We start from the raw sequence: 23,664 nt of genomic DNA on the forward strand, positions 1-23,664 counted from the left end.
AAATTTAAGTCAGACGTTTCCCCCGCGGCTGGCGCTCGCCGTGGCAACGGTCCACCAGCACAGACACCGAGCCCACCACACCTCGTCGTTCCAACCCAGCAGACGTGCCATCTGTGTCCGATCACTGACTAACACGCCTGTAAATGAAGACGCAGTCACAAATGGCTCGAGAGCCTGTGCCACCAAATGGCAAAAACTGACATCATTTTTACATGCAGCACTTGATTCATAATGGAGGAATGAAAACCAGTGGATGTAAACTGAAATGTCAATTTAATTCAAAGTTTTTTTTTAGGTTTTTTACAAAAGTTTGACTAGAACGAAAATCATTTTCACTGCGTCACAGTTTAATAATATGCTAATATGACTCGAAATGAATAATAATTCACATTCATTTCCCAAGAAGAGTCGGTGCATTTGTGCTATTCGTCTCCACCCGACTGGTTCTGTTGATGAGTGATTGATCCGTTCCACTCGCACAGTTATGAGAAATGTACATCGAGATCGTCGCAGGAGCTCGTGACTGTGAACATTATGTTCTCATGACATACAAGTGGCATCATGGTGCATACTGAGTCAGAGACTCCTGCAGCTGTTCACGTGTACATTTATTGATCAAACTGAGTCCAATATTTTTTAAGTACTTTTCAATGAGCAATCGATATTTTCACTTCTGCAAGAAAACGTTTTTGTGTATTTATACTCTTTTATTTTGTTGAATGTTTTTTTTATTTATGTGTCGGAGTACAGATTGGATCTGGAATCCTACTAGAAGAGATTGCAATTCCAATTAGTACTAGTACAGATTGGAATAACTACTGAACTGGGATCTGAATATTGGAATTCCAATCTGTACTAGGAGGATTCCAGATTCTACTAGTTAATTCCAATCTCTACTAGTACAGATTGGAATCCTACTACTGTATTGGGATCTGAATATTGGGATTTCAATCTGTCCTAGAACAAATGGGAATTCTACCAGGACAATCTCCAATTCTAATGGGAGAAATTCGGATTACATTAAAATATTTTGGAAAATGGACTGAATCAGGGAATTCATTGTAATTCCGATCTGTAGTAGTAGGATTCCAGATCCTACTGGGTTCCAATCTGTACTGTGACATTATGTATATATATATATATTTGTCTAAAGTTTTGAACTTTTGATTGTCATGACATTTCATCCATTCTTTTCATTCCACTGATCCCTTAACTAGTGGATTATTTTCATATAAAAGAAGCCTATAACACAAAAAATACTTTTTCATTGATAAGGGGAAAAATATTTTTTACATTTTTTACTTGTTACATATTACCATCCGGACCCAAGATTCTTGAAGAATTTAATATAATTTAGCTGAATTCTGCATAAATTACTAACGATCCTGTCAATAGTCCATGCGTTTTGTCTTCTCGTCTGGACAACAGTTTGTTTTCATGTCTAAACAAGAAGGAGCTCTAGTAGAAGAACTCACATTTCCCCGATCCTTAAAACTCTTCACTGGCTGCCAGTTTCTTTCAGGATCAATTTTAAAATTCTGGCTCTTAATTCAGATCTATTTATGGTCAGACCTTCCATCAGTGATCTGATCCAGACTTACACCCCAGCTCGGGCTCTGAGGTCTGTGGATCAGAATCTACTTATGGTTCCTGAACACGGTTCAGGACCAGAGGAGAGAAATCTTTTCAGGCTGTTGCTCCTAAGCTTTGGAACGATCTTCTTCTCTCTTGATGGATCTACTGACTCCTTTAAGAAACACCTTAAGACGTTTCAATTTGTTCAGGCTTTTCCTTGATTTTCTGGAACTCCTGTTTTGTTCTCAGTATTATCTTGATCTTATGTATGAAGTATGTACTTTTTTGAGTATTGTTTTGATTGTTTAAGCGCTTTGTGACCCTGGTCTCGAAAAGCGCTATATAAATAAATATTACTTACTTACTTACTTACTTACTGATGGTTCCTGAACACGCTTTTGGACCAGAGGAGAGAAATCCTTCCAAACTGTTGCTCTTAAGCTTTGGAACCATCTCTGTGTTTGATGATCTACTGACTCCTTCAAGAAACATCTTAAGAAGTTTTTTATTTATGCTTTTCCCTGATTTTCCTGGACTCCTGTGTTTGTCTTATGTGTCTTGATCTTTTAAAGTATATATTTTATTGAGTATTGTTTTGATTGTTTAAGTGCTTTGTGACCCTGGTCTACAAAAGCTCTCTACAAATATTACTTACTAACTTAGTTACAATAATAATAACATTTAAACACAAACCCACGTGGTTCCCCATGTCGTTGATTTAACCAAACAAAAAAAGTTCTTAAATGTTTGTTTTTCGATACAGTTGTCAAGCTCATGTGGCTCCTTGAACGTCTTGTAACCTAATTGTCCCTCTGTGCAGAAATCATCTGTTTATTTACGTGTAATAGATTCAGGAGCTGAAAATGCACGAGTCTGATCGAATGTGACATAAATTAGCTGCAGCAACGCAGTGAACCGGGCTTGTTGCTCCTCATTATCCCAACAGTTTCTCGTGGCACGTGGGTTTTACGATCACACGTGGAGGTCGCTCGCTCACTTCTTTCTTCCTGCTCTTCCTTCCCCAGGACTCCGATGGACCCCCAAGACCAGAAGGAGTTCACGGCCCGTTCTTCTCGGCGCTGCGCAAGTCAAGAGTGGTGTCATCCACCTCCGAGGAGGAAGAGGCTCTGACGGAAAAATTCCTCAAGATCAACTGCAAATATATCACCGATGGCAAGGTAAAGATCAGAGTTCTCTTAGGGGATCATCACTGTCGACAACTACACAACTCATTTTCAAACGCACACATTTTGTGTGTATTTATTTCCTTAATATAAATATAAAACCCTTATGCATATGAAAGTATATTAGTGCCATCAGAATATTGAGTTTTAAGCTGTGACTTTGTATTATATTATGGGTTTTTATTTACCTTTTTTTTCAAAGCAGTACATTTTATATTTAGCTATATGTATGTAAGTAAGTAATTTGTATTTATATAGCGCTTTTCCAGACCAGGGTCACAAAGCGCTTAAACAATCAAAACAATATTATATAAAGTATATACTTTAAAGGTCAAGATAAAACTGATAACACAACAGGAGTTCCAGAAAATCAAGGAATAGCCTGAACAAATATCTATGTCATAGAGTTTTAAATTCAGTATTGTCTGCTGGCACTATTAAACTTTAAAATTAAATGTTGAATTTAGAAAAGTTATTAACTATTTGAATTAGAATATCAGATTTTATCCATAAAAAAATGTTTGTTTTTTTAAAGTATATAATTCAAAAAAGCAAATATTTCAACAAACTTGTCATTTAATTAAACTATTTTTTAAATTGTAAAAACAAATTTCAATAAAGAAAATTATTGAGTTCGATATTCAAAAATGATTGAGCAAAAAAATATTAAATTCAATTATTTTAAAACAAATGAAACATTTTAATATAGAAATTATTTCAAATGATTATTCAAACAAATAAAAAAAGTTATCCAAAAAATTCAAAGCTTTAGAATTTGAAATGTTACAGTCAATGATTCTATTCTCTACTTAAGCCTTGGCTCCGGGTCACCTTGACCCAGAGATAACACAAGGGTTAAATAGAAGGAGAAATGTAATCAATAATACCTCGCATCTTTAAGTCATTAAATACTTTTCACTTAAAAGAATAAACTAGTTCATTACAAATGTTCGGGATAAGGTTGTGATCAATAAATAAAAGTTATTATTATAAAGTCACCAAGAAAACGCACTAAACTTTGGTTCAGCGTTGAAAGCCCTTTGATCGCTCGTGTGACCCTGAGCCTCAGTCAATCACAGGATGAATTAACTGTCGTTTGATGTGGACGGATCACGAGCCGTGTTCTCGTGCAATGTTTCCTCCATCACTCACGGTGTGTCGGTGTGTGTCCGGGCAGCTCTCCTGCCCTCACACACACAACAGATCCATGTTATCGAGCCGTTGTTGATTCACTTCCAGGTACCGAATAAAAGCATTGAAGTAGTCGCTGCCGACAGTCGATGACTTCTACTTGATTTAGGACATTTGTGGTCTCCAAATGGATTCGGCTCGCAGTAGTTTAGGTGACGCTGCAGCTTTTGATTATCTTTTGTGCGGAATGAAAACGCTATGCTGTTGCATTCGTGTGTCTATTGATTCCTCTCATGGATTCTTTTGCTGTATGTTTTTTTTTTTTTGTTGCCACAGGGTGCCGTGAGCGGGGTGTTGCTGGTGACGCCCAACAATATCATGTTTGATCCGCACCGGATGGACCCTCTGGTCCTCGCCCACGGCTGCGAGGAGTACGGGATCATGTGTCCGCTGGAGGAGGTGCAGTCGGCGGCCATCTTCAAGGAGATCACTGACCCCAAGACCAGAGAGGCCGTGCCAGAGTATGTGAACACCCGGGTGACATGTACACAACCGTGTCCTTTTGACTATAAAAACTGTAATTGAAATCAATATTTTTGCCCAGAATCAGTTATAAATCAGAAACATTAATAGACATTAATATCTAGCAGCTAGCATGATAAACAAAAAGCTCTCAAGATGTAGTGACACATGTTCTTAAATTCTTTGCTTTAGACATTATCGATCACATCAAAATGAGTCGATCCATCTGATGCTTTTTAAACACACAAACCTGTGCTGACCAATCAGATCGCTCTAAGAGAAATGGCTAATGACCAATGAGGCTTTGACATATTATTATTATTATTAGTAGTATTACTACTTCTTCATGAAATTCTCCTATTGGTTCAGAAACTGAAAGTGATCACATTGGTTAAGTTTTTGCAATATACATTTAAAAGGAGCAATTTATCATAAACATGAATATATTTAAATGTATTGTCAGTTATATAGATTCATATTTTGTTATATTTAAATATATTTTCTCTTTTTATTTTTAGTATCATTTTCAATAAAAAAAAAAACATCTATATAGGGATACTTGGTATTTTCTTCATCAAGAAATTCTAACTTTTTCATTTGTATGTTTTACTTTGACCTAAAAATGGCCCAAAAATATCAGTGACGTCAAAATATTTTCAATATTTCAATGTCATTTATTAACAGTCATCTAAAGACCTGCACAATGTAACCCCAGACCAAAGTCAGCAAATATAAAACACTATATCGTGTATATTTAACTATTGCTCTGCTTAAAAACGTGAAAGCAAGAATATGTTGTTACTAATTTTATTGCTAAAATGAGAATTTACTAAGCTATTAAAATGCAGGCTTGAAGAACATGACGGACGGTAAATGACAAAAGTATTCATAAATGTATAAAACTATAACTAAATGTATTTTTTTGAATTTTACGCATTCACAAATACAAAAATGCAGGAATAAATTCTGATTTTTTTCAGTTTGTATTCTGCCATAGAAATGTTAAAAGAATTGAAAGAGGAAAGTAAAAAAAATGGAAATGAATAAAAACATAAATGCATCAATTAATAAATGTTCTGATAATAAAATACACAATGAAATGTACAAATAATTAAAACTTTAAATGTATAAACAAATGTCCAAAAATGCAGAAACAAAATAATAAATTAAATCAGAAGTTATTTATTATTTGAATTCAATATGTTTATATTTATTCGCATGTTTACTTTATTTTTGCATTTATCTATGAATTAATACAATTATTTATTATTATTTTGTATTATTTTCAGAAAAATCGGGTGTAAAGGAATAAAGCAGGTATTAGCCTACCTAGCATTAGCAATGCTAGCTGCATTATTGCAAATAATATTTTTTGTTATGATATTTTAACAGTGTTTTGAAGAAAGTACGAGGATATTTGTTACAGACGGAACCTAACCCCTCCATGACCCTCTTGAACTGCCTTTTAGAACAATGTTCTCCCTCCTCGAACTCTTGACTGCAACCATTGTCGGATTGCATCAGCGACCAGCCGACGCTTGAATTCCTTCAGTGTGCACTCCAAAAATGAAAATCATAGGAGGGTTAATGAATTCAGAATTCAACGTCGCTTCTGACTATTATTAGGTCTCGGTTGTGCTCGGATCAGTCTTTGTTACAGTTGCACATTATTCTTGCACATGGTGCTAAATAATTAACAATGTTTTTTTTAAGTTTCAGTCAGGACCGACACAGTTCTTTGTCTTTGTTCACTCTGTTACAAACATTTCATTTATTTGAAGGAAGGTAATAATAATCACACCCACCTTACTTGCTAACAACACAGTGAACTCCCATGATGCCTTTCTACACATTGCTCTATTAAGTTACGGTGTATCAGTCGCTACAGAACTGTATTCAAATTCTGCATTGCTGTATCAGAACAGATTGATGGCTTTGATTGGTTGGCTGGGCGGCAAAGCATTACGGGAGCTGTTCAGGTCAGCGATTCTATGGGAGTTGTTGAGAGGGATGGAATGTTGAGTTCAAAAGTTAAGATAAATGATGTTAATTTAAAATACGAAATTAAAAACTCACTACTTCGCGGGTTTGTTACTTCATCCAAGTCTTAAGATGCTAGCTTAATATCACTAGCTTAGCAACACGTACCTGTAGAGACTTGGAAGACGAGTAATCTTCTTAAAGGGCACCTAATGTGAAAACCCAACTCTCCTGACTAATTCATATGTTGTAAATGTTGAAGTCGTCCTCTTCAAAATGCAGTAGTTCATTCATCATGACGTTGCTTCGTTTTTAAGTTATTACTTAATAAAGTTCTCTCCCGTCTGAAATCTCGCCAAATGAGATCACGGTTTAAATTATACATTCTGATGTCACACTGGTGCAGGTGTCCTCCCCTAGAAGCCCTAAATCAGTTAAGAACCTACATGTTAATCGTGAAACAAAATAAATATCTATTTAAACATGGTGAGAGTTACTTCTGCCCTTAGGGTGTTTTTGTAATCTGTACATTAAGCAGCAAACCTTATTTTTATTATTCGTTTTTAATGTACAAAATGGGAGATTTAGGGGTGAGTTTGAAATATACGAGAGTCCTTGAATGCAGCTTGTGTTTTGTGACCAATCAGAGCAGAGTGGGCGTGGTTGCTCGGACGAGACTTAAGCGGCGTATTATAAGTGGGCGGGGCTTAAGCATATTTTCTAATGTAAATATCTTTATTAAATAAGAGTTTTGTGCAAAAAGAAATATACTGATGAGTGTATTAGAGGTCCTAGAACGATTTAAGAGACACTTAAATCAGCACATTAGGTGCCCTTTAACCTGAGGGGTAGGTCACTTGCTGATGTATGAGGTGTAATATTTATTTTACTTTCACAGTGATCTGGAGCCTCTACCAGCCGAGAGACACCCCTCCCAGCAGAGGGAGCCCGAGCCCCGGCTACGGGAGCCCGGAGCGAACGACAGCGGCAGCACGGCGCCGCCGCGCAGCACCGAGGGCTCGATCTCGGAAGACGTCTTCACGGAGTCCGAGCTGTCCCCCATCCGAGAGGAGGAGCAGGCCTCCAACGAGGACGTGCGCCTGGACAAGTCCTTGGGCGCCTCCTCGGAGTCCGTGCAGACCGTCACGCAGGTGGAAGCCACGGGCGCCCCCGCCGCCCGGGGTTCCGAGGCGGCGGCCCCAGCGGCGGCCCCAGCGGCGGCGAGGGCCTCGGTGACCGAGGAGGACCTCCCGCGGGACACTGTCGCAGAGAGTGAGATCCACTCGCCTGTCGGACCTAAGCAGCAGAGTTTAGAGAAGCCCACGAGCACACCCACCACTACCAGCAGCACCACTACCAGCCAGGACACCTCACTCCCAGACTGTCGGAGCTCGGCAGCCTCTAGCGACGGACACAGACCGGAGGACGCGAACGAGGGGAACGATGACTCTAAATCAGATACTATGCAACAAGGAAAGGAGGAGAATGTAGAGAAGGAAGCAAAGGAAGGAATGCAAAACTCCTCTGAAGGTTGGTGGAAATATTTACATTTTATTTCACTATGGGTGAACCAAAAGTCTAAAGTAAACACAGACCAGCAGTTAAAGTCTTTCTGAATATCTTCATTCATTTTTTTTATAATTTACGTTACCTCTTTTACTTTTGATGCAAGTTACAAGATATTTTAGTTTTGTAGATTTCCAGTTCATTTGATAATTTGATTGGATTTCTTGGTTTGGGGAGTAGTTTAATATCAAAATTTGAGTCTTATTCACATTCGATTTATAGCCTGAGTATTTTCACTCTGGGTGTGTATTCGCAAGAATCTGTTGATATAATACGTATCGCGATACATTTGCAACAATGCAATATATTGTGATACCGTATCGTTGTAGTATTGTCCGAGTACTTGACTTCACATACTCTAAGACTCTTGACGAAGTGGTAACAGCTTTCATTTGTTTTGAAACCAAAATATGTCCAAACATCAGCTTTAAAAGCTGCTGGAGTCGACTGTATCCTCTCGTCCTCAGTCATACCTATATTCTCTGGGTTTTAATGTTCCTTTAGCCGCGAAGGACGCGATGACTGCATCCAACACATGAAAGTTTAATTACAACTCGACTCAACGACATTTTTGCCCTTTAGTTATTTTATTGTATATACTTTGTTTTGAAAATATATAACATAAAATAACTATGATAAATATGGAATATTATTTGAAGGTTAGAAAAAATACAAACATTGCTGTTTAATATCGTTACAGTACCCCCACTATTTTGTCACTTATTCAAAGTGATTTCTTCTACATCAACATTCTAGTTTGTCCAGGAACTATCAAAGTCACTATGTTTTGGTCAGAATGCGTCGTGTTGCCGCTTGATAACCTTTCTGCTCCCTCCCTGCGTCGCTGCTCGTAATTGGCCCATAAAGACGGGGGTGTCGTAGCCTCTTAGTGATTATCGGCTTGGCGGAGCCGTCCGGCTTCGTCCACGGAGCTTAATGCAACACTTTGATCTGAGGCGCCGGTGGTCTGGACCGGTGTGAGCGATAAGCAAAAAAAAGCCCATCAAACCGGGCGACGCTGCAAACGCACCTCGTGTCCAAAGGCAAACACCAAAGCGATGATTAAAAACGGATGAAAAACATCAACAAAGGGTTTCTTCACGTTCTCGGTTCCTTTCCTCGAAACTAGTACAGTTGTGGGCAAATACACCAACAAAAGGGGGCGCATTTTGGAAGGTGACTCTTGTGTGGGCGAGCGAAAATATATATGACGCGGAAAGCTTGAATATAATGGTAACACAATAACACCACTGAACCTCCTGGTTTAGCTTGAGGTAAGTTGTTGGATGAAAAATCTGGTTTAAAAAAAACATGAACGATCGTTTGGGTCAGTATTTTAAAACAATCATCTATAACAAAAACTGCATTTTTAATCACAAAGAGAACACGTTTGATACAATGTGCTGTATATTCAATTAGATGTGGTCAAAAGTCACACAATCACACTAATAAGTAAACGTTCGATGAAAGACTTGAGACAATATTAGCATTTTAATGTTGCTACCGCTAATGTGAACTTGCTACGTTAGCATGTTGTGAGATAGTCAAGCTAACTAAAGAATTTCTCCTCCTGGGGATCTGACCTACAACAATTTGTGTTTGTAGTCTATATACCTGTGTTTGATCCCATTTCTAAGCCTTCTTCCTTAGTTTTGAGGACCAGCTTTGAGGAATAAGCTTGAGGAATGAGGAAGCCCGAAGAAAAGAGAAATGGGATTGGGCCTTAAATTAAAAAATAAATTCAGCTAAAATTGTTATTTTTAAGGTATTTAACACAATTTTGTATTTATTTTAAACATTTTGTTAAATGTCTTTAAATATTCATTTATATTTATTAATAAAAAATCTATTTGAATGGAAATTGAATAGTGTATTGAATAAGTAGAAATAAATGAAAATATAAATAGTTGGTTCCTGTAGGAGTTTTTTTCTTTTTGAACTCATTAGGGCCACATTAATACAATCCAAAGGGACGCTTGGGGAACCACAGTAAAATATGGCATGTGTGTCCAGTAAACGTTGTGTAAATGCTGTATATATATATATATATATATATATATGTTGTTCTCAGCAAATATTGATTTCTTTGAACCTTTAATCAACGGCAAGTCTTGCTTTCAAGCTTCACCACATATAGATCTTTTAGTTTCAAGGTCGGAGGTGTCAGGCTCAATCACACAAGGGGTCACAATCCTATTGCGGTTGAGTTGTTGGGGCCAAACAAAATGAATATTTACCAAGCTATCCTTAACAGTGAGTATGAGTCTGATCGAGACATTATTTTTTTTATTCTTCGAGGCTCCATATATCTTAATTTCCTCAGTTTTTTTTCTTAAAAAACACTTACATTGTATATTAAAATGCAGAAATCCTGGACTATTTTGTTCTTGCTGCTCTTAGTATTCTTTATTCATGTGTATTTAATGGCGTTCTGATCTCAGCGTGGGGTTCTCTCTCTCTCTCTCTCTCGTGGCCCCCCCACCGTGACAAACGGCTCCTGCCACTCAAACCCATCCACTTTGGCCCAGTGTGAGGAGACACAAAGCTGTAACTCCTGCCAGATTAGTCTCCCGGAGAAGAACACAATCTAGACGGCGTGGGGACACTTTGTCATTTCCTCCCTCGCGATCATTATGACCGGCAGAGCTGAGCGTTGTGGAGGAAAAAGGGCGGTAATTTACCGGCGTCTCGGCAGCGCTGCCCTTTATTCTGTGCACATAAGTACAGACCACACGCGGAACGGTCCAAACACAAGGTGCATTAACGGCAAATGAATGCATCCAGGAAATTGAATATGTTAAACTCAGCTTTGTTTGCACAAGCCTGTGAATATTTTTGGAGCACGAATGTTCCCGTTAGTTTGTGCCGCAGAAGCAGGAGATGACGGTTCCCGCTCGAACAATGTCACGGGGATGTCACTCCACGTCCAGAGGCAGTATTGTCCAGTTGATAGAATGTAATGGTAGAAGTCTCTGCAGCACACTTAGTTTTGGGTGTTTTTTTTTGTTCTTCATGTTGTTGCTGAAGGAAGCTCAGGTCACTGTACCAACTTTCAAATGACACTATTATTTCGAGAACTAGAGAGAGTTTTTAGTGTCTTATTACCATACTTTTTGTCGGGGATTTTCAATGGCTGTTTTATTCATGAACCAATTGTTAAATATTTAACTAAACATTGTATTTCTTTTTTCTATACATTGTTGTATTTAAACACTGATTAAAACCCAAGACAATAGTAGAAACTGTGATTAACTGTGCTAATGGCTACAATGAAAACAGAATATTTTATTTAATTAAAGTTGATTTCTTGACTGATTAAATCCAAAATAATCATGATGTTTTCTGTTGCATCTAAGATTCAATAGCATAGGCCCATGAGATGATATTTTGCAGCCATCCATTTTATATCAAAGTTCAGGGACTCCTGTTGTGTTATCAGTTTTATCTTGCCCTTTTTAAATTATATACTTTATTGAATATTGTTTTGATTGTTTAAGCGCTGGTCTGGAAAAGCGCTATATAAATAAAATTACTTACTTACTTACTTACATGTTTGTTCCACAGTTAAAAAGATAAAGATCATCTCATCAAATTTTTATCATTTAATTAGCTTTAATTGAACAGTTAAGATGGAAAAGATAAGAAAAGAGAGAAGAGAATTTTTTTATTAAAATAAATACTCGTATTACTTCCTGTCAGGTTACTTGAAAGTTGGCCAAAATAATCAATGGAGTAGCTTTTTTAATTGGGATTTTAAACAGGATTTACAGGTTGCAATTGCAGATTTAACAAGAGAAAGGGAGAATATTAGTTGTAAATGTTGATGTAAAAAGTTGTAAAAAATGTTCTGTCTCGCCTTGTTACGCTAAAAGACTTTAAAAAACGGATCCACCAGGCGTTATCAACAAATGAGCTCCTGCAAATAACGAATGTATTTTTATGATTTATTTCGATTTTCCTAAATATTCAGGGTCCACCGAGAGACGGAAGCAGCGCTCTCACAAGTTCCTGTGTTTGCGGGTGGGGAAGCCCATGAAGAAGACGTTTGTTTCCAACGCCAGCGCCTCCATGCAGCAGTACGCCCAGCAGGGCAAGAAGCACGAGTATTGGTTCTCTGTGCCCCAGGAGAGGTGAGGAGCTTGTTTCTTATTTCACATAGATCAGCGTGTAAACTGGTAACTAGTATGCTTCTTGTTTAAAAGGAAAATTGAGTTTTTTTTCCTGAACTATGGAATCAGGATATTGTGATACTGCATATAGAAATAGTAAGTTGTATTGTCAAGTACTTGACTCTGGTGTTGCAGTATTTAAAGACGACATGACTCTTAACAAATGACAAAATAAAACTGCTCTTATTCGTTTTCAAATAAAAAAAATATGTCCACACATTAGCTTTGAGGCAACTGTATCCTCTCGTCCTCAGTCATCGTCTGGATCTCGCAGGATTTCCTAGTTCCTTTAGCGACTGATGCCATCTAGCGGCCGGAATTTGAATTGCAACATAAGAATGAACAAACACTATAAATATTTAAAAAAAGATGTTTTATTTTATTCACTTGTTTGAAATGTGAACCATAAAAGGACTTTGTTAAGTGTATTGTTATGTATATTTTGTCTATATTTATTTTTTTCTTATACAGTGCCCCTTAATGATAGCCTTTATTACTTATCTGTGGACTCATGGCATAACATTTGTCATCATCACTAATGATACAAAACAACAGAGTTCCCCTGGACAAGGTTTTTAACAAGCAGAAATCATGTCATGTCACACATCATGTACTGTTGTCTAGGATGTTTTAGACCTTCAACCAACACCGTTTGTTTGTTCGTCACGGCACCGTGAAGGAGTCTTAATGATGCATTTGAGTGCAGTGATGACAGCAAAATCCCCCTCAATTCATTAACCGGGACGGACTTCAGAAGTCTGTTGTTGTTATACACATGTTGCTAAGCTACAGCACATGCCGCCTCAGGATAAAAAAAAAAAACAACTCCGATATGTGACTCAACGCTGTTGGCTGTCGTGGCTGAAGATTCAGCGACAAAGATGCCATATTTGCAACCTTCCATCGGATATTAAGGATGGATCTTTGAGTGTGTGTGGGGGGGGGGGGTTGACCCTAAGCTGGTCAGTCTTGCAACACAACCGCTCCATACTTCCTTTGTTAAGAGTCTATAACTTGACCTAGATGTGGGACGAGCCACATGATGCGTCTGTTCTGGAAAGTGATAAAGAAAGACCATTGAGTTGAACCCAACATGACACTGAGCAGCGTTTACAGAGTCTCCCACAGATCTCTCGTGCCAACAGCAACCCGGCTGTGTTTACTTCTTCCACAGCAACCTTTTTAAAACATCAGAAGCATCTCTTGCCTTTAAGTGGTTTCACACTGTCTTGTTTTACTGGAACATCAATTAACCTTAACCCTATTAGTGCACGCAGAAGAGAGCTGGGCTCACTTAGTGGAGACACAACATGTTTTGGGTTCTTTAAAGTCGTCTCTCTGTCGTGGAGTCACTGGCTGGACAAACATCTATGGTTTAATTATAGTAGTTAATACATTTTAAATGTTAATAACTTTTAAAGTTTGTCTTGAAATTGAAATCTCGGTATTGGGGGGTGTATGGATCTAAGTGTATCCTTTGTATTTGGCTAACAATTTAAACTGTAGATGAAATGGCACTTTATATTCATATATATATATATATATATATATATATATATAATATTGAGTCAGCTTGGTTCGCTAACAGTTCCTACAGATATCTTCTTGGACTTAATAGAATAGAATAGAATAGGCTCATTTTCTTTGTCTTGTTTCAGGGAAGGTTTAACATAAACAAGAGGTATTTAGCTCAAATATCGAGCAAGTTACAGCCTTTTAAAAGTCCAACACTCATTTTTCAAACTCTGTCGCGATCATTCTTTTAAGTCCAGGCAAGAGTTTAAGGGACAATAAAGTATTTAAAACTAAATGTTCTTGTAAAAATCTAGGGCGACGCCTGGTCCTTCAGCTAGTACTCTACATTCTTATTTATTTATTATTTACGCTCTTATTGATCAGCGTGCCCTCTTATGTCAGTTGCTGTCTGGTGACTGGGCGCCTAATTTCCCAAAGGAATTTTCCCAAGGAGTTAATAAAGTTCTATCCATCCGTCTTCTCTTCGGTCATACGTCATCATGATCAAGAATAGAGTGAGGATATAGAGAGTTTTTTTTTGCTATTTCTTTTTAAATAGGATCATATGACACAACCATTGGAAGGTGTTTGTCAACACAACTTTATTAAATTAGACTCTCGCTGTAGTATGTTTCTGAGAGGTTTTATTTTGTATTTATTATTGAATTAACTCTTAATATAACTGAGTTATATACATTTCTAGCACCTGAAAGGTTGAGTAAATACTGAGATTATGTTTAGAATTAAAAAAGTTATTTTCATAGGTATAATGGTATATAAATATTTTTTAAAGGTTAATTTTTGTTGCTATTTTTGGTTGTTTTTGGCTTGACACCAGTCCAAGTTATAACGTGGCCCCTGAGGAAACCAGGATGAACCTCTGAGACATTTATAGTAATATCAAATCTGGTGCAAAACAACTTGCGTTTGACTCTTGTGACTCTCTTGTTCCAGGTCGGACCACCTGTACGTGTTCTTCATGCAGTGGAGCCCCGATATGTACGGGGAGGGGGTCCGGGGCGTGGGCCAGGAGCCCGGCTTCATGGTGGTCAAGAAGAACGAGGTGTCAGAAACAGCGGACGAGGAGCCCATAACTGACCTCAATGTCAAAGAGTGGGAGGTAAGACCTGCATCACATCTTTTAGTCTGAACTGTCGTGTTGTCTCAACCCAGGCCCACAGACATGGATTAATGAGCTAATCTCCATTAATCTATAATCTGTGCGATCAGATGTCAATTGTTAATTATCTTTACTTTATTGTTCCTGTGTTGTACACATGCTAAACATAAAGTTAATTTGCTTTCATTATATAATCAATAATGTATTTGTGTCGTCCTGATCTTGAAGAAATGTGTAGTTTTTCAAGCCTCAGTTTGTAATCCACTTTTTTTGCATCTTTGTGTACCACTGCATACTTCCTTTGATAGTAAAAAAAAATGTCACTTCTCACTTATTCAAACACTTTGCTTTGCTTGGAACTTCACTGAACTTCCAACCAAAGTGTTTTGCATGTTTGTGTAATCCTCGACCTCTTTGGCGTGTAGTGTATTTCATCACATGTGTGGAAGCTTCTTTACATTTGGCAAATCCTTTTTGCCAAATGGTAAAAAGCGTGGTGTGTCGCTCCTTCTACAGCATATACAAACTTGTGGACATTTATTTACCAAGTGGCTTTGGGTTGATAAATTGTTGGTGGTTTTGTTGAAAGTGTCTTCTTCAAGGATATATATGGAGGTTCTCTGTTTCCATGGCTATCACCAAACTAGAAAAGAAACCGGTCATTCATGTTGGAATTGATACGTTGCAACCCCAGGGAATGATTTAAATTTTAATGTAAATGAATGATGTAGGAAACAAAGCGACTGATTTGTTTGTCCCTGGGGTTTTGGCAAACAAGAGGCCACATGATCTATTACATTTGAATAAATCAGTACCTCGCTGTTGCTCTCTTACTTACTCTGACCAGCTGAATGTGCTTGTCAGCTTCCATGTGCTTTCTGTTTATACTACTTATCCGAAAAAAACATTTAATACCAGTTTGTTAAAACAACACATCAACTTGTTTGGTGTTTGGAAGACACTACAAAATGGAATAGTTTGAATAAAAGATGAAAGAGACTCTTACATTAAATGTAAAAATTAAATAATACATTAAAAGTATTTATAATTACTTTGTTTTTAAGTGTTATCTGTCGCATTTTGAAGATCATCTAAAATACTCGTATTTTTAAATGACATGCAATGGTTTTGTCATTTAAGCTTAACATACATGAATTAGTGGAATCATTCGAGAACATTTTCTTTAAGAAATGCTACTGAAAATAATTTGACACCTTTATTCTTCCCAAATCCAATTGTCAGAGCAGCTCACAAAAACATAATAAACATACATACAAATAATATTAGTACACATATACAATTGTAATAATAGAGTTAGCACAACAAATAAACCATGTAAAGAAACCACAATAATGAATAAATTAATTATATTATATATATATATATATATATATCAACAACAATAAACCTGGTACACGTGCACACACTACAGAAGTACAGAAGTTGTGGGGAGTATTATATATATATTATATTGTATATATATCTGTGATTCTGATATAAGTTATCAACTCATTTTTATGATTTGTTTTATGGTTGTTTTGGGACTTTTAATGAGAAGCTTGGTTCAAAAACTTTCTCTAAAGAGAATCCAAACAATAGTTGTGTTTATATATCTGGAGCTTGTTTGTGTTATTTAATAGTATTCTCACGTTTGGTTTAGTATTGACGTATTGATAACAACGACAGGTGTGACTGTACCTTTAAGTGCGTCCGTCAGGGGGGATGGAACCTCCGTTTTCTTTTGTCAGCCAATAGAAAGCCACCCGACCTCGTGTCCGGTGTTTCGATTGGCTTATCTTAGTGTCACACAAATCACTCGTCACTCGGACACCGACAGGGGGAAAAAAAAAAAAAAAGTGTTTCTATTTTGGTCGAGCTGCGAGGCTACATACCAACTCGCTTGACTCGGGGCGACACCACGGAGAACTTGCCGGATCTGGGATGAGACTTTCCAGCTTCAGCCTCGCCCAGAAAGGACAGACATGTTCTCCAGGAGGATGAAAGAGGCGGACAAGACTCTGACCCCTAAGTATACCTGTGTATGTCCCGGCGCTGAGTTCACGGACTGTCGGATACTTCGGTTGTCTTGACGATGCTAGCTCTCTAGCTAAGCTAACTTGCTTGTTTAGCCGATGGTAGTTTGTTGTTAAAAGGCGCTGTCACAAAATAAAGCCCCCCTGGTTCTGTTGGACCCCTTTCGGAACCTACGTGTGTTAGAGAGTTAGTTTGGATAGTTTGAGTAAGTGTAGGTATGTGTGTTAAAATTAAGCCTGAATTGATTTATATTAAACCAATATTATCAGACACGACACGATTCCAGTGATACAAGTAGCATTTTTACTGTGATGAATGTTAAGAAAGGTGTGGATTCTTAAAACCGGTGAAAATGAACAAATTCCTCCTTAATACTAAGTCAATAGAGTTCAATACTAAAGGTGTGACCCTTATCTTTTACTTACTTCCTTTTAAAATGTCATAACTTGCTTAATATTTGTCTGATTTAAAAAAATGTTGACAACATTGGAAAGTTTGCCAGAAAAAAAAGAAGCTGGAAAAATTATATTGTGTAAAATTGTTCTTTAAAATTCTTTTTAATCAATTAATTAACGTTAAATTATAAAAATTTGTCTCTGAAAATATACATTAAAAAATCTATTTAATAAGCTTTGATCAGTGGTCCCCAACCTTTTCCAACTCGGGCCCCACTTTTACGTCTCAAAAACCTCTCTAAATATAAATAACTTGCTTAAATACAAAGGCATTATAATGCGTTCTCGGAGCACTTTTTCTTTTTTTTGAAGATTGAACATAAAGGACTGAAATCAATAACGTAGAAACGTATTGGAAACTCCACAGTCACGAACACCGCATCTGTAACATGTTGCGACACCTTCAGTATTAACCGCACAAACACGCACTCGCACGCATACACACACAGGCAAACACACACACACCCACACAGACTTACAAGGAAAAACAATACAATGAGAATAGTATTTGAAAATGTTTAATATCCTTTCAAACTTAATGAGTTTTAACATTAAATACATTATTATGTGTATTTGTATCATTTTAAATAATTACATCCACCCACCCTACCATTTTGGAAAACCATTTTGCGGCCCACTTGCTATACCTTCGCGGCTCACCAGGGGGCCGTGGCCCACAGGTTGGGAATCACTGGCTTAGATTGAACAAACACGCCATGATTAAATCCATAAAGTTGGATGTTGGATGTGATGGAATATTACAGTAAAAATGGATGGCTGGACTCAACAAGGCAATCGGCGGGTCCTAAAAAAACGATGTGCGAATTGATCAATTTAAAAAGGCATCTGGCGGACTCACAAATAAATGTATAGGGATTCCATTGAATATTTGACTTACCTTTAGGTGTTTTGTCGGTTCGGTTGTGCTGTTCGGTTCACGCTATATACAGGAAGTGGCAAACACACACATTTATCTCGTGTGAGTGTTAATGCAAATGTTTATATAAAGGATTGTGTTAGTTTGTTGACACAATTTGAACTTTTACTTGTTTTCAAATAACCATTTGTCGCTCGTTAGATCGTGACATTTCTGACAGAGCTATGCATTCCCAGGCCAGGGTAATAATCTAAAAACTGTATTTAAAACTTTATAACGCATGCGTCATCAACGTCCATCTTGTATTGAAGCCTCAACATGGAATTGTTTTTTGAAAAAACTTAAACAAGTCTAAGATCATCGAGATCATTTGTAGCAGAAGCTTAAAGGCCAACATGGTACACAAGTCGGAAGTTCTCTGGGTAAACATCACAGGCGCTTCCAGTGTGCCTACACTTTAATATGGCTGGATGTCGTGGATGTTTTAATTGCGTCTATTCGGACGAAGATGAAGATCCATATGAAGTGAGTCTACAAGAATACATTTTTTTCTCTGATTACTATAGCAAGGGTTTTGCTTTAATGGGATTAGGAGGTGTTTGAATGAAGACAGAACCCTGTTGACACCCCTACTTTGTATCATTGGTTGTATTTTAAGCCATTAAATGGATTGTAAATGATGGAAATTATTGTTAAGTAACTAGACATTTCTCTACGTTGCCCGGCTTCATGCAAAGTTAATGGTGGGTTGAATACAGAAGTTGTTAATTAACAGTCATTTAACTCTTGGGTCCCGGATTATCGATCCCTGCAGGTCGTCGATGTGCGTTAAATTGTGCTTCTGCGGCGGGTTGTTAGCTCATTTCCCAGGGACCAGTGCACCAGAGTGCCTCGAGCCGGAGGTGAGGTGCCGCGGATTCATATTTTATGAGCTCTGTAGTTAACCTGTTCTGCCGCGTCACAGATTGACAAAGTGCTTCTCTTTTGAAAATTCCTCCTGATTATGGAAATGAGTCGTTGACTTCAGTCCTCACAGCAGCTGTTTTCGGAGGCTGTTTGTTCAGACGGTTTTTATTCCTCGCCAGCATGTTTTGAACAATAATAGAAGAGAGGCTGTGTCTCTCTGTGGACTGCGTGGGGTGAAGCTCTGCTGGAATGATGCCAGCCAGGCGAGGTCATTGTGTTGATCCGTCTGGTTTTTGTGGTTCTGTGGAAGTTTTTTTTTTCCAGCTAACAAACACAACCCCGGTTATTACACCGTGGGCTCAGCGGGTCAGGACCTCGGCGCTCTTTGTAGCTCAAACGTTTCCTATTTTTGAACATCCGTCTTAGAAGACTTGTTTGTGTCGCTTTCCTTTCTTCTATTTCCAAACTTCTCTCTCAGCTTTCTACCGAAAATGTGTTACACAAACATGCAAAATGACGATTTTTAAGTTCAAACTGGTCAAACGGCAATTTCTAAAGTTCCCCCTCTCCCTTCCCTCCCTTCTCTCCCTTCCCCCGGCCATCAAACCAGCGGCCAAAGTTTTACGTTGCACCTGTTCCTGTCTTTGTACTACCAGGTAGTGTCACTGACGGAGTACCACCGTCGGATCGATGCACTAAACAGTGAAGATCTGCGCTCGCTCTGCAAACGACTCCAGGTGCTCAGCCTCGGCCCTGCTGCTTCTCCTTCTGACAAAAACCCACCTTCTTTTAGATAACTCCGGGGTCTGAGCTGGTGTCATGAGGTTTGGTGCTCAGGAGACGTATGGCTTGAATTTTACCCCCCCCCCCCCAGCATTCCACCCCATATTATTTATCATCAGTTTGAAAAGGGCTAGATTGCTGCGTCAGTGTGATGAGGTTTGACTCGAGTCTTATCTCCGTGTGTCAGGCATTTCCTCCTTAAACATGGTGCTACTAGCTAACCCGTGTTCTATGTTATTGTATAGTTGTGTCTGTCGAACGAGCTTCACAGGTTGAGGGTAGAGTAGGACACATGAACGCAGGAAGGAACAACCCCAGCCCGGCAGGCTGTACATTGTTTTGTCGGACAATCTCCTGAGGCCATCTAGCTCGACGACCAGCTTTGTTACTCCCACAGAGAGTCGTTTCCTACATGTGACCATAGTTAAACTATCAGATGTCACTTCACTCAACTAGTCTCTGTCCCTTTTGGCTGCTAGCTCGGATATTAGCCGTAGAACCTCTCCCGCCCCGTCCTCCGCTGACCTCTCTTCTGTTCTTCTAGATCACCACTAAGGAAGAGGTGAACTCCAAACATGATGTGTCAATCAAGACGGAGCTGGAACCTGAAACCTTCAAACCCAACCTCAGAGAGCCCAGTGACCTGCTGGAGGCAGACCAGATAGAGAAGGTAGTGCTGCCACACTACGACGTTCAGAACGTGCCTTGAAAGGATTTTTATTTTTTATTCGTCCCTAAGGCCCGTTAGGTGACCCTGAGTAGAAACTTATTTAATTAGATTTTATTTCTAAAATGGTTATTGTATGGTTTATATTTATTTCAATAAAGTGCGTTCGGAAGAAGTCGTCATGTCCTCCGCAGCTAAAGAAGCAATGAAATCCCAATAGATCCAAGCAATGACTGAGGACGAGAGGATACAGTCGACTCCAGATGATGTTTAAACATAGGTTGGTTTCAAAAGAAATGAAAGCAGTTACGACTTCGTCAAGAGTCATGTGGTCTGTAAATTCTGCAACACCAGAGTCAAGTACTCGACAATACTACAAGTATATCCTTGTTCTAACAGTATCACAATACACTGTATTGTTCGACCTGTATCATGATATTGTATCAGGATATTGTATCACCAGGTTCTAGCGAAAACTTCATAAGACAGAAAATAAATTTAGACCCAAAAAAATGCTTTTAGATCCAGGTTAAGAAACTTTAAACGCTAGAATTTAAAACACTCTCGCTATGACTGAGGACGAGAGGATACAGTGGACTCCAGCACTTTTTAAAGCTGATATTTTTGACATATTTTGGTTTCAAAACAATGAAAGCAGTTACGACTTTGTCAAGAGTCATGTGGTCTGTAAATTCTGCAACACCAGAGTCAAGTACTCGGACAATACTAAAAATATATTCTTGTTACTACAGTATCTCAATATATTATATCGTTGCCCCTGTATCAAGATATGTATCGTATCGACAGATTCTTACCAACACACAACCTTTTTTATTATTTATTATTAACCCACTATTATGAATGCAATAATAATAATGTACAACAATGATGGCATAAAAACCAACACTAATGGTTATAAAGTAACTAATACTCCTTAAGCTCCTTGATCAATAGTAAGTAAGTGAGTAATAAATAATACATTTTTGGAGCAGGACAACGGTTGTTTACCAATAGAATGTAACTCAAATTGAAGCGAGGATGTAGAGTTAATCAATGCATCATCACGTTGTTATTGATTAAATGATTATAGATGTATATTTTACACTGTAATTCATGTTAATAATACATTAATTAATCATTTGACCAAGAATCAACATGATTTTGAAAATGATAGTATTGCCTTGTATTCATTTAAGTAGAGGGGTCAAGTGCAGCTGTTCTGAGAGCAATATTCATATGTATACAAGTAATTATGTCTGTTTTTTTAATGATTTGCATAAAGAACATAAATAAATCAATACTCTCATGCAGTGACTGAGGAGCGGCTCGTCTCATTAAACATTATAAATTGCCTGTAAGACTCGAGGGTTGTGAATCACGTGGCATGTGATACTGTAGGCTCATGCATATATAATATATGTATATATGTACTGTATATATGTAGTATTGTATATATGTAGTATTGTCGAGTACTTGACTCTGGTGTTGCAGAGTTTACAGACCACATGACTCTTGACGAAGTCGTAACTACTTTCAAATTTCAGATACTTTTAAGTTGTTCTGTCAATGTGTTGCCAGAACATAAGCAGGTCTAATATTGAAACAAACATTAAAACGTGAGGTTCTTCCTCAGTCAAGCTGCTCCTGGTCCCTGGAGTTTGTGCTAGTTATCTCCACGAGCACCACAGCAACTGCTAATCCTTCAGCCTGCTGGCAACAGGGCAGCAAGGCACTCTGGGAGCTGTGTATCCCCCTCCTCCTGAGACGCTCTGAGTGTTTGAAGCCCTGTTACTCTTCTTTAAACGAAAGGCGTGTTAAAAGGTCACCTCAGATGTAATTGAGCATGGTTTGCTGTGGCCTTTAAGTGTTTCATTTCCTTTTTTTTTTCTGTGCCGTGAGTACAGCTCGCTAAAAACCTCCCCCCACGGACCATTGGGTACCCGTGGACGCTGGCCTTTGGCACCTCCAAGCACGGAATGAGTATCAAGACACTGTACAGAGCCATGCAGGGCCAGGACACGCCGGTGCTCATGGTCATCAAAGACAGCGACGGTCAGGTGGGCACTCGAGTCACATGACCTACTGTACGCCGTCGTCAACTGTACCTGTCGACGTTCCTTTGACTATAAAATGTTCTTCGACTGCAGGTATTCGGCGCTCTGGCATCTGAGCCCTTTAAAGTCAGCGACGGTTTCTACGGCACGGGGGAGACTTTCCTCTTCAGCTTTAACCCGGAGTTCGAGGTACGTGTAAATTTTATTTAGTTTTACTACAATTGTTCCTTTTAATTACTTTAATGGACACAAATATAAAGCAGGCATCCTCAACCTGCTAAATATACAAGGATTTCATCTAAAATATATATGTTTTATCATAGCATTGCATGGTTTAATTTAAAATTGAAATGTTGAAACATTTTTTATAGAAATGTGGATCATTATTTAAGCATCGCATTGTTAAATAATAATATTTAATAATCTGTATTTTGAAAGATTCTTTTTTCATTAAAAAATGTTAACAATTTCATAAATGTGTTAATTATTTTTATACAAACTTCATCAACAATTGCCTTTTAAATTAGTTCTAAAAAAATTGATATAATACTGACACTGTTTATATATTAAATTTAAAAGTGTCCTTTTTTTTTTAAACGGAAATAAAAATAAAAAGTTTAATTATTGCAATATCAAAAAAACATTAAATTGAATTATTATATATTTTCATTTATTTTTTAATTATTCATAAGGAAATCACATATGATTAATAAATTCAGCATTTAAAATGTTAAATTCACAAATAACGTTACGGAATTTCAACTGAAAACATCGAAGGTCAAATTCTTTCACCCCTTACGTGCTATTGATTCTGGCTCCCCCTACTGTCAGATTGATGTAACTGCAATTGCCGTTGCCACAAACGGCATATTTATTTGTTTACATAACAAGATCTGTACTTTATCTGAAAACTATCTCTGACCCACTAATGTACCGCAGTGTGGTGGTCATGTTCACCCATGATGCTTTGTGTTCACCAGGTGTACAAATGGACAGGAGACAACATGTTCTTCATCAAAGGAGACATGGACTCTTTAGCATTCGGTGGTGGAAGGTGAGTTTGGACCTACTTTACCTCGTCTTTACTTGACAAAAAGTGCTATTATTAAGATGCTATTTTTATTTA

General features: G+C 38.0%; 1 protein-coding gene across 6 annotated transcripts in view; it reads left to right on the forward strand.

Moving 5' to 3' along the window:
- oxr1a (oxidation resistance 1a) overlaps positions 1-23,664 on the forward strand; it is a 150,564-nt gene that overhangs the window by 124,327 nt on the left and 2,573 nt on the right. For 5 of the 6 annotated variants that reach the window (XM_087805345.1, XM_087805344.1, XM_087805348.1 and 2 more), the window contains 10 exons: positions 2,601-2,753; positions 4,227-4,411; positions 7,291-7,922; positions 11,929-12,088; positions 14,597-14,762; positions 19,691-19,771; positions 20,362-20,487; positions 22,389-22,541; positions 22,632-22,727; positions 23,519-23,592. In XM_087805345.1, coding sequence (XP_087661471.1) covers positions 2,601-2,753; positions 4,227-4,411; positions 7,291-7,922; positions 11,929-12,088; positions 14,597-14,762; positions 19,691-19,771; positions 20,362-20,487; positions 22,389-22,541; positions 22,632-22,727; positions 23,519-23,592 — 1,826 coding nt within the window. The remainder of the gene's footprint in view (positions 1-2,600; positions 2,754-4,226; positions 4,412-7,290; positions 7,923-11,928; positions 12,089-14,596; positions 14,763-19,690; positions 19,772-20,361; positions 20,488-22,388; positions 22,542-22,631; positions 22,728-23,518; positions 23,593-23,664) is intronic. The other variant, XM_087805347.1, reaches the window with a different exon arrangement.

Source organism: Callionymus lyra, chromosome 13, assembly GCF_982586985.1.
Source record: "Callionymus lyra chromosome 13, fCalLyr1.hap1.1, whole genome shotgun sequence".
NCBI lineage: Eukaryota > Metazoa > Chordata > Actinopteri > Syngnathiformes > Callionymidae > Callionymus > Callionymus lyra.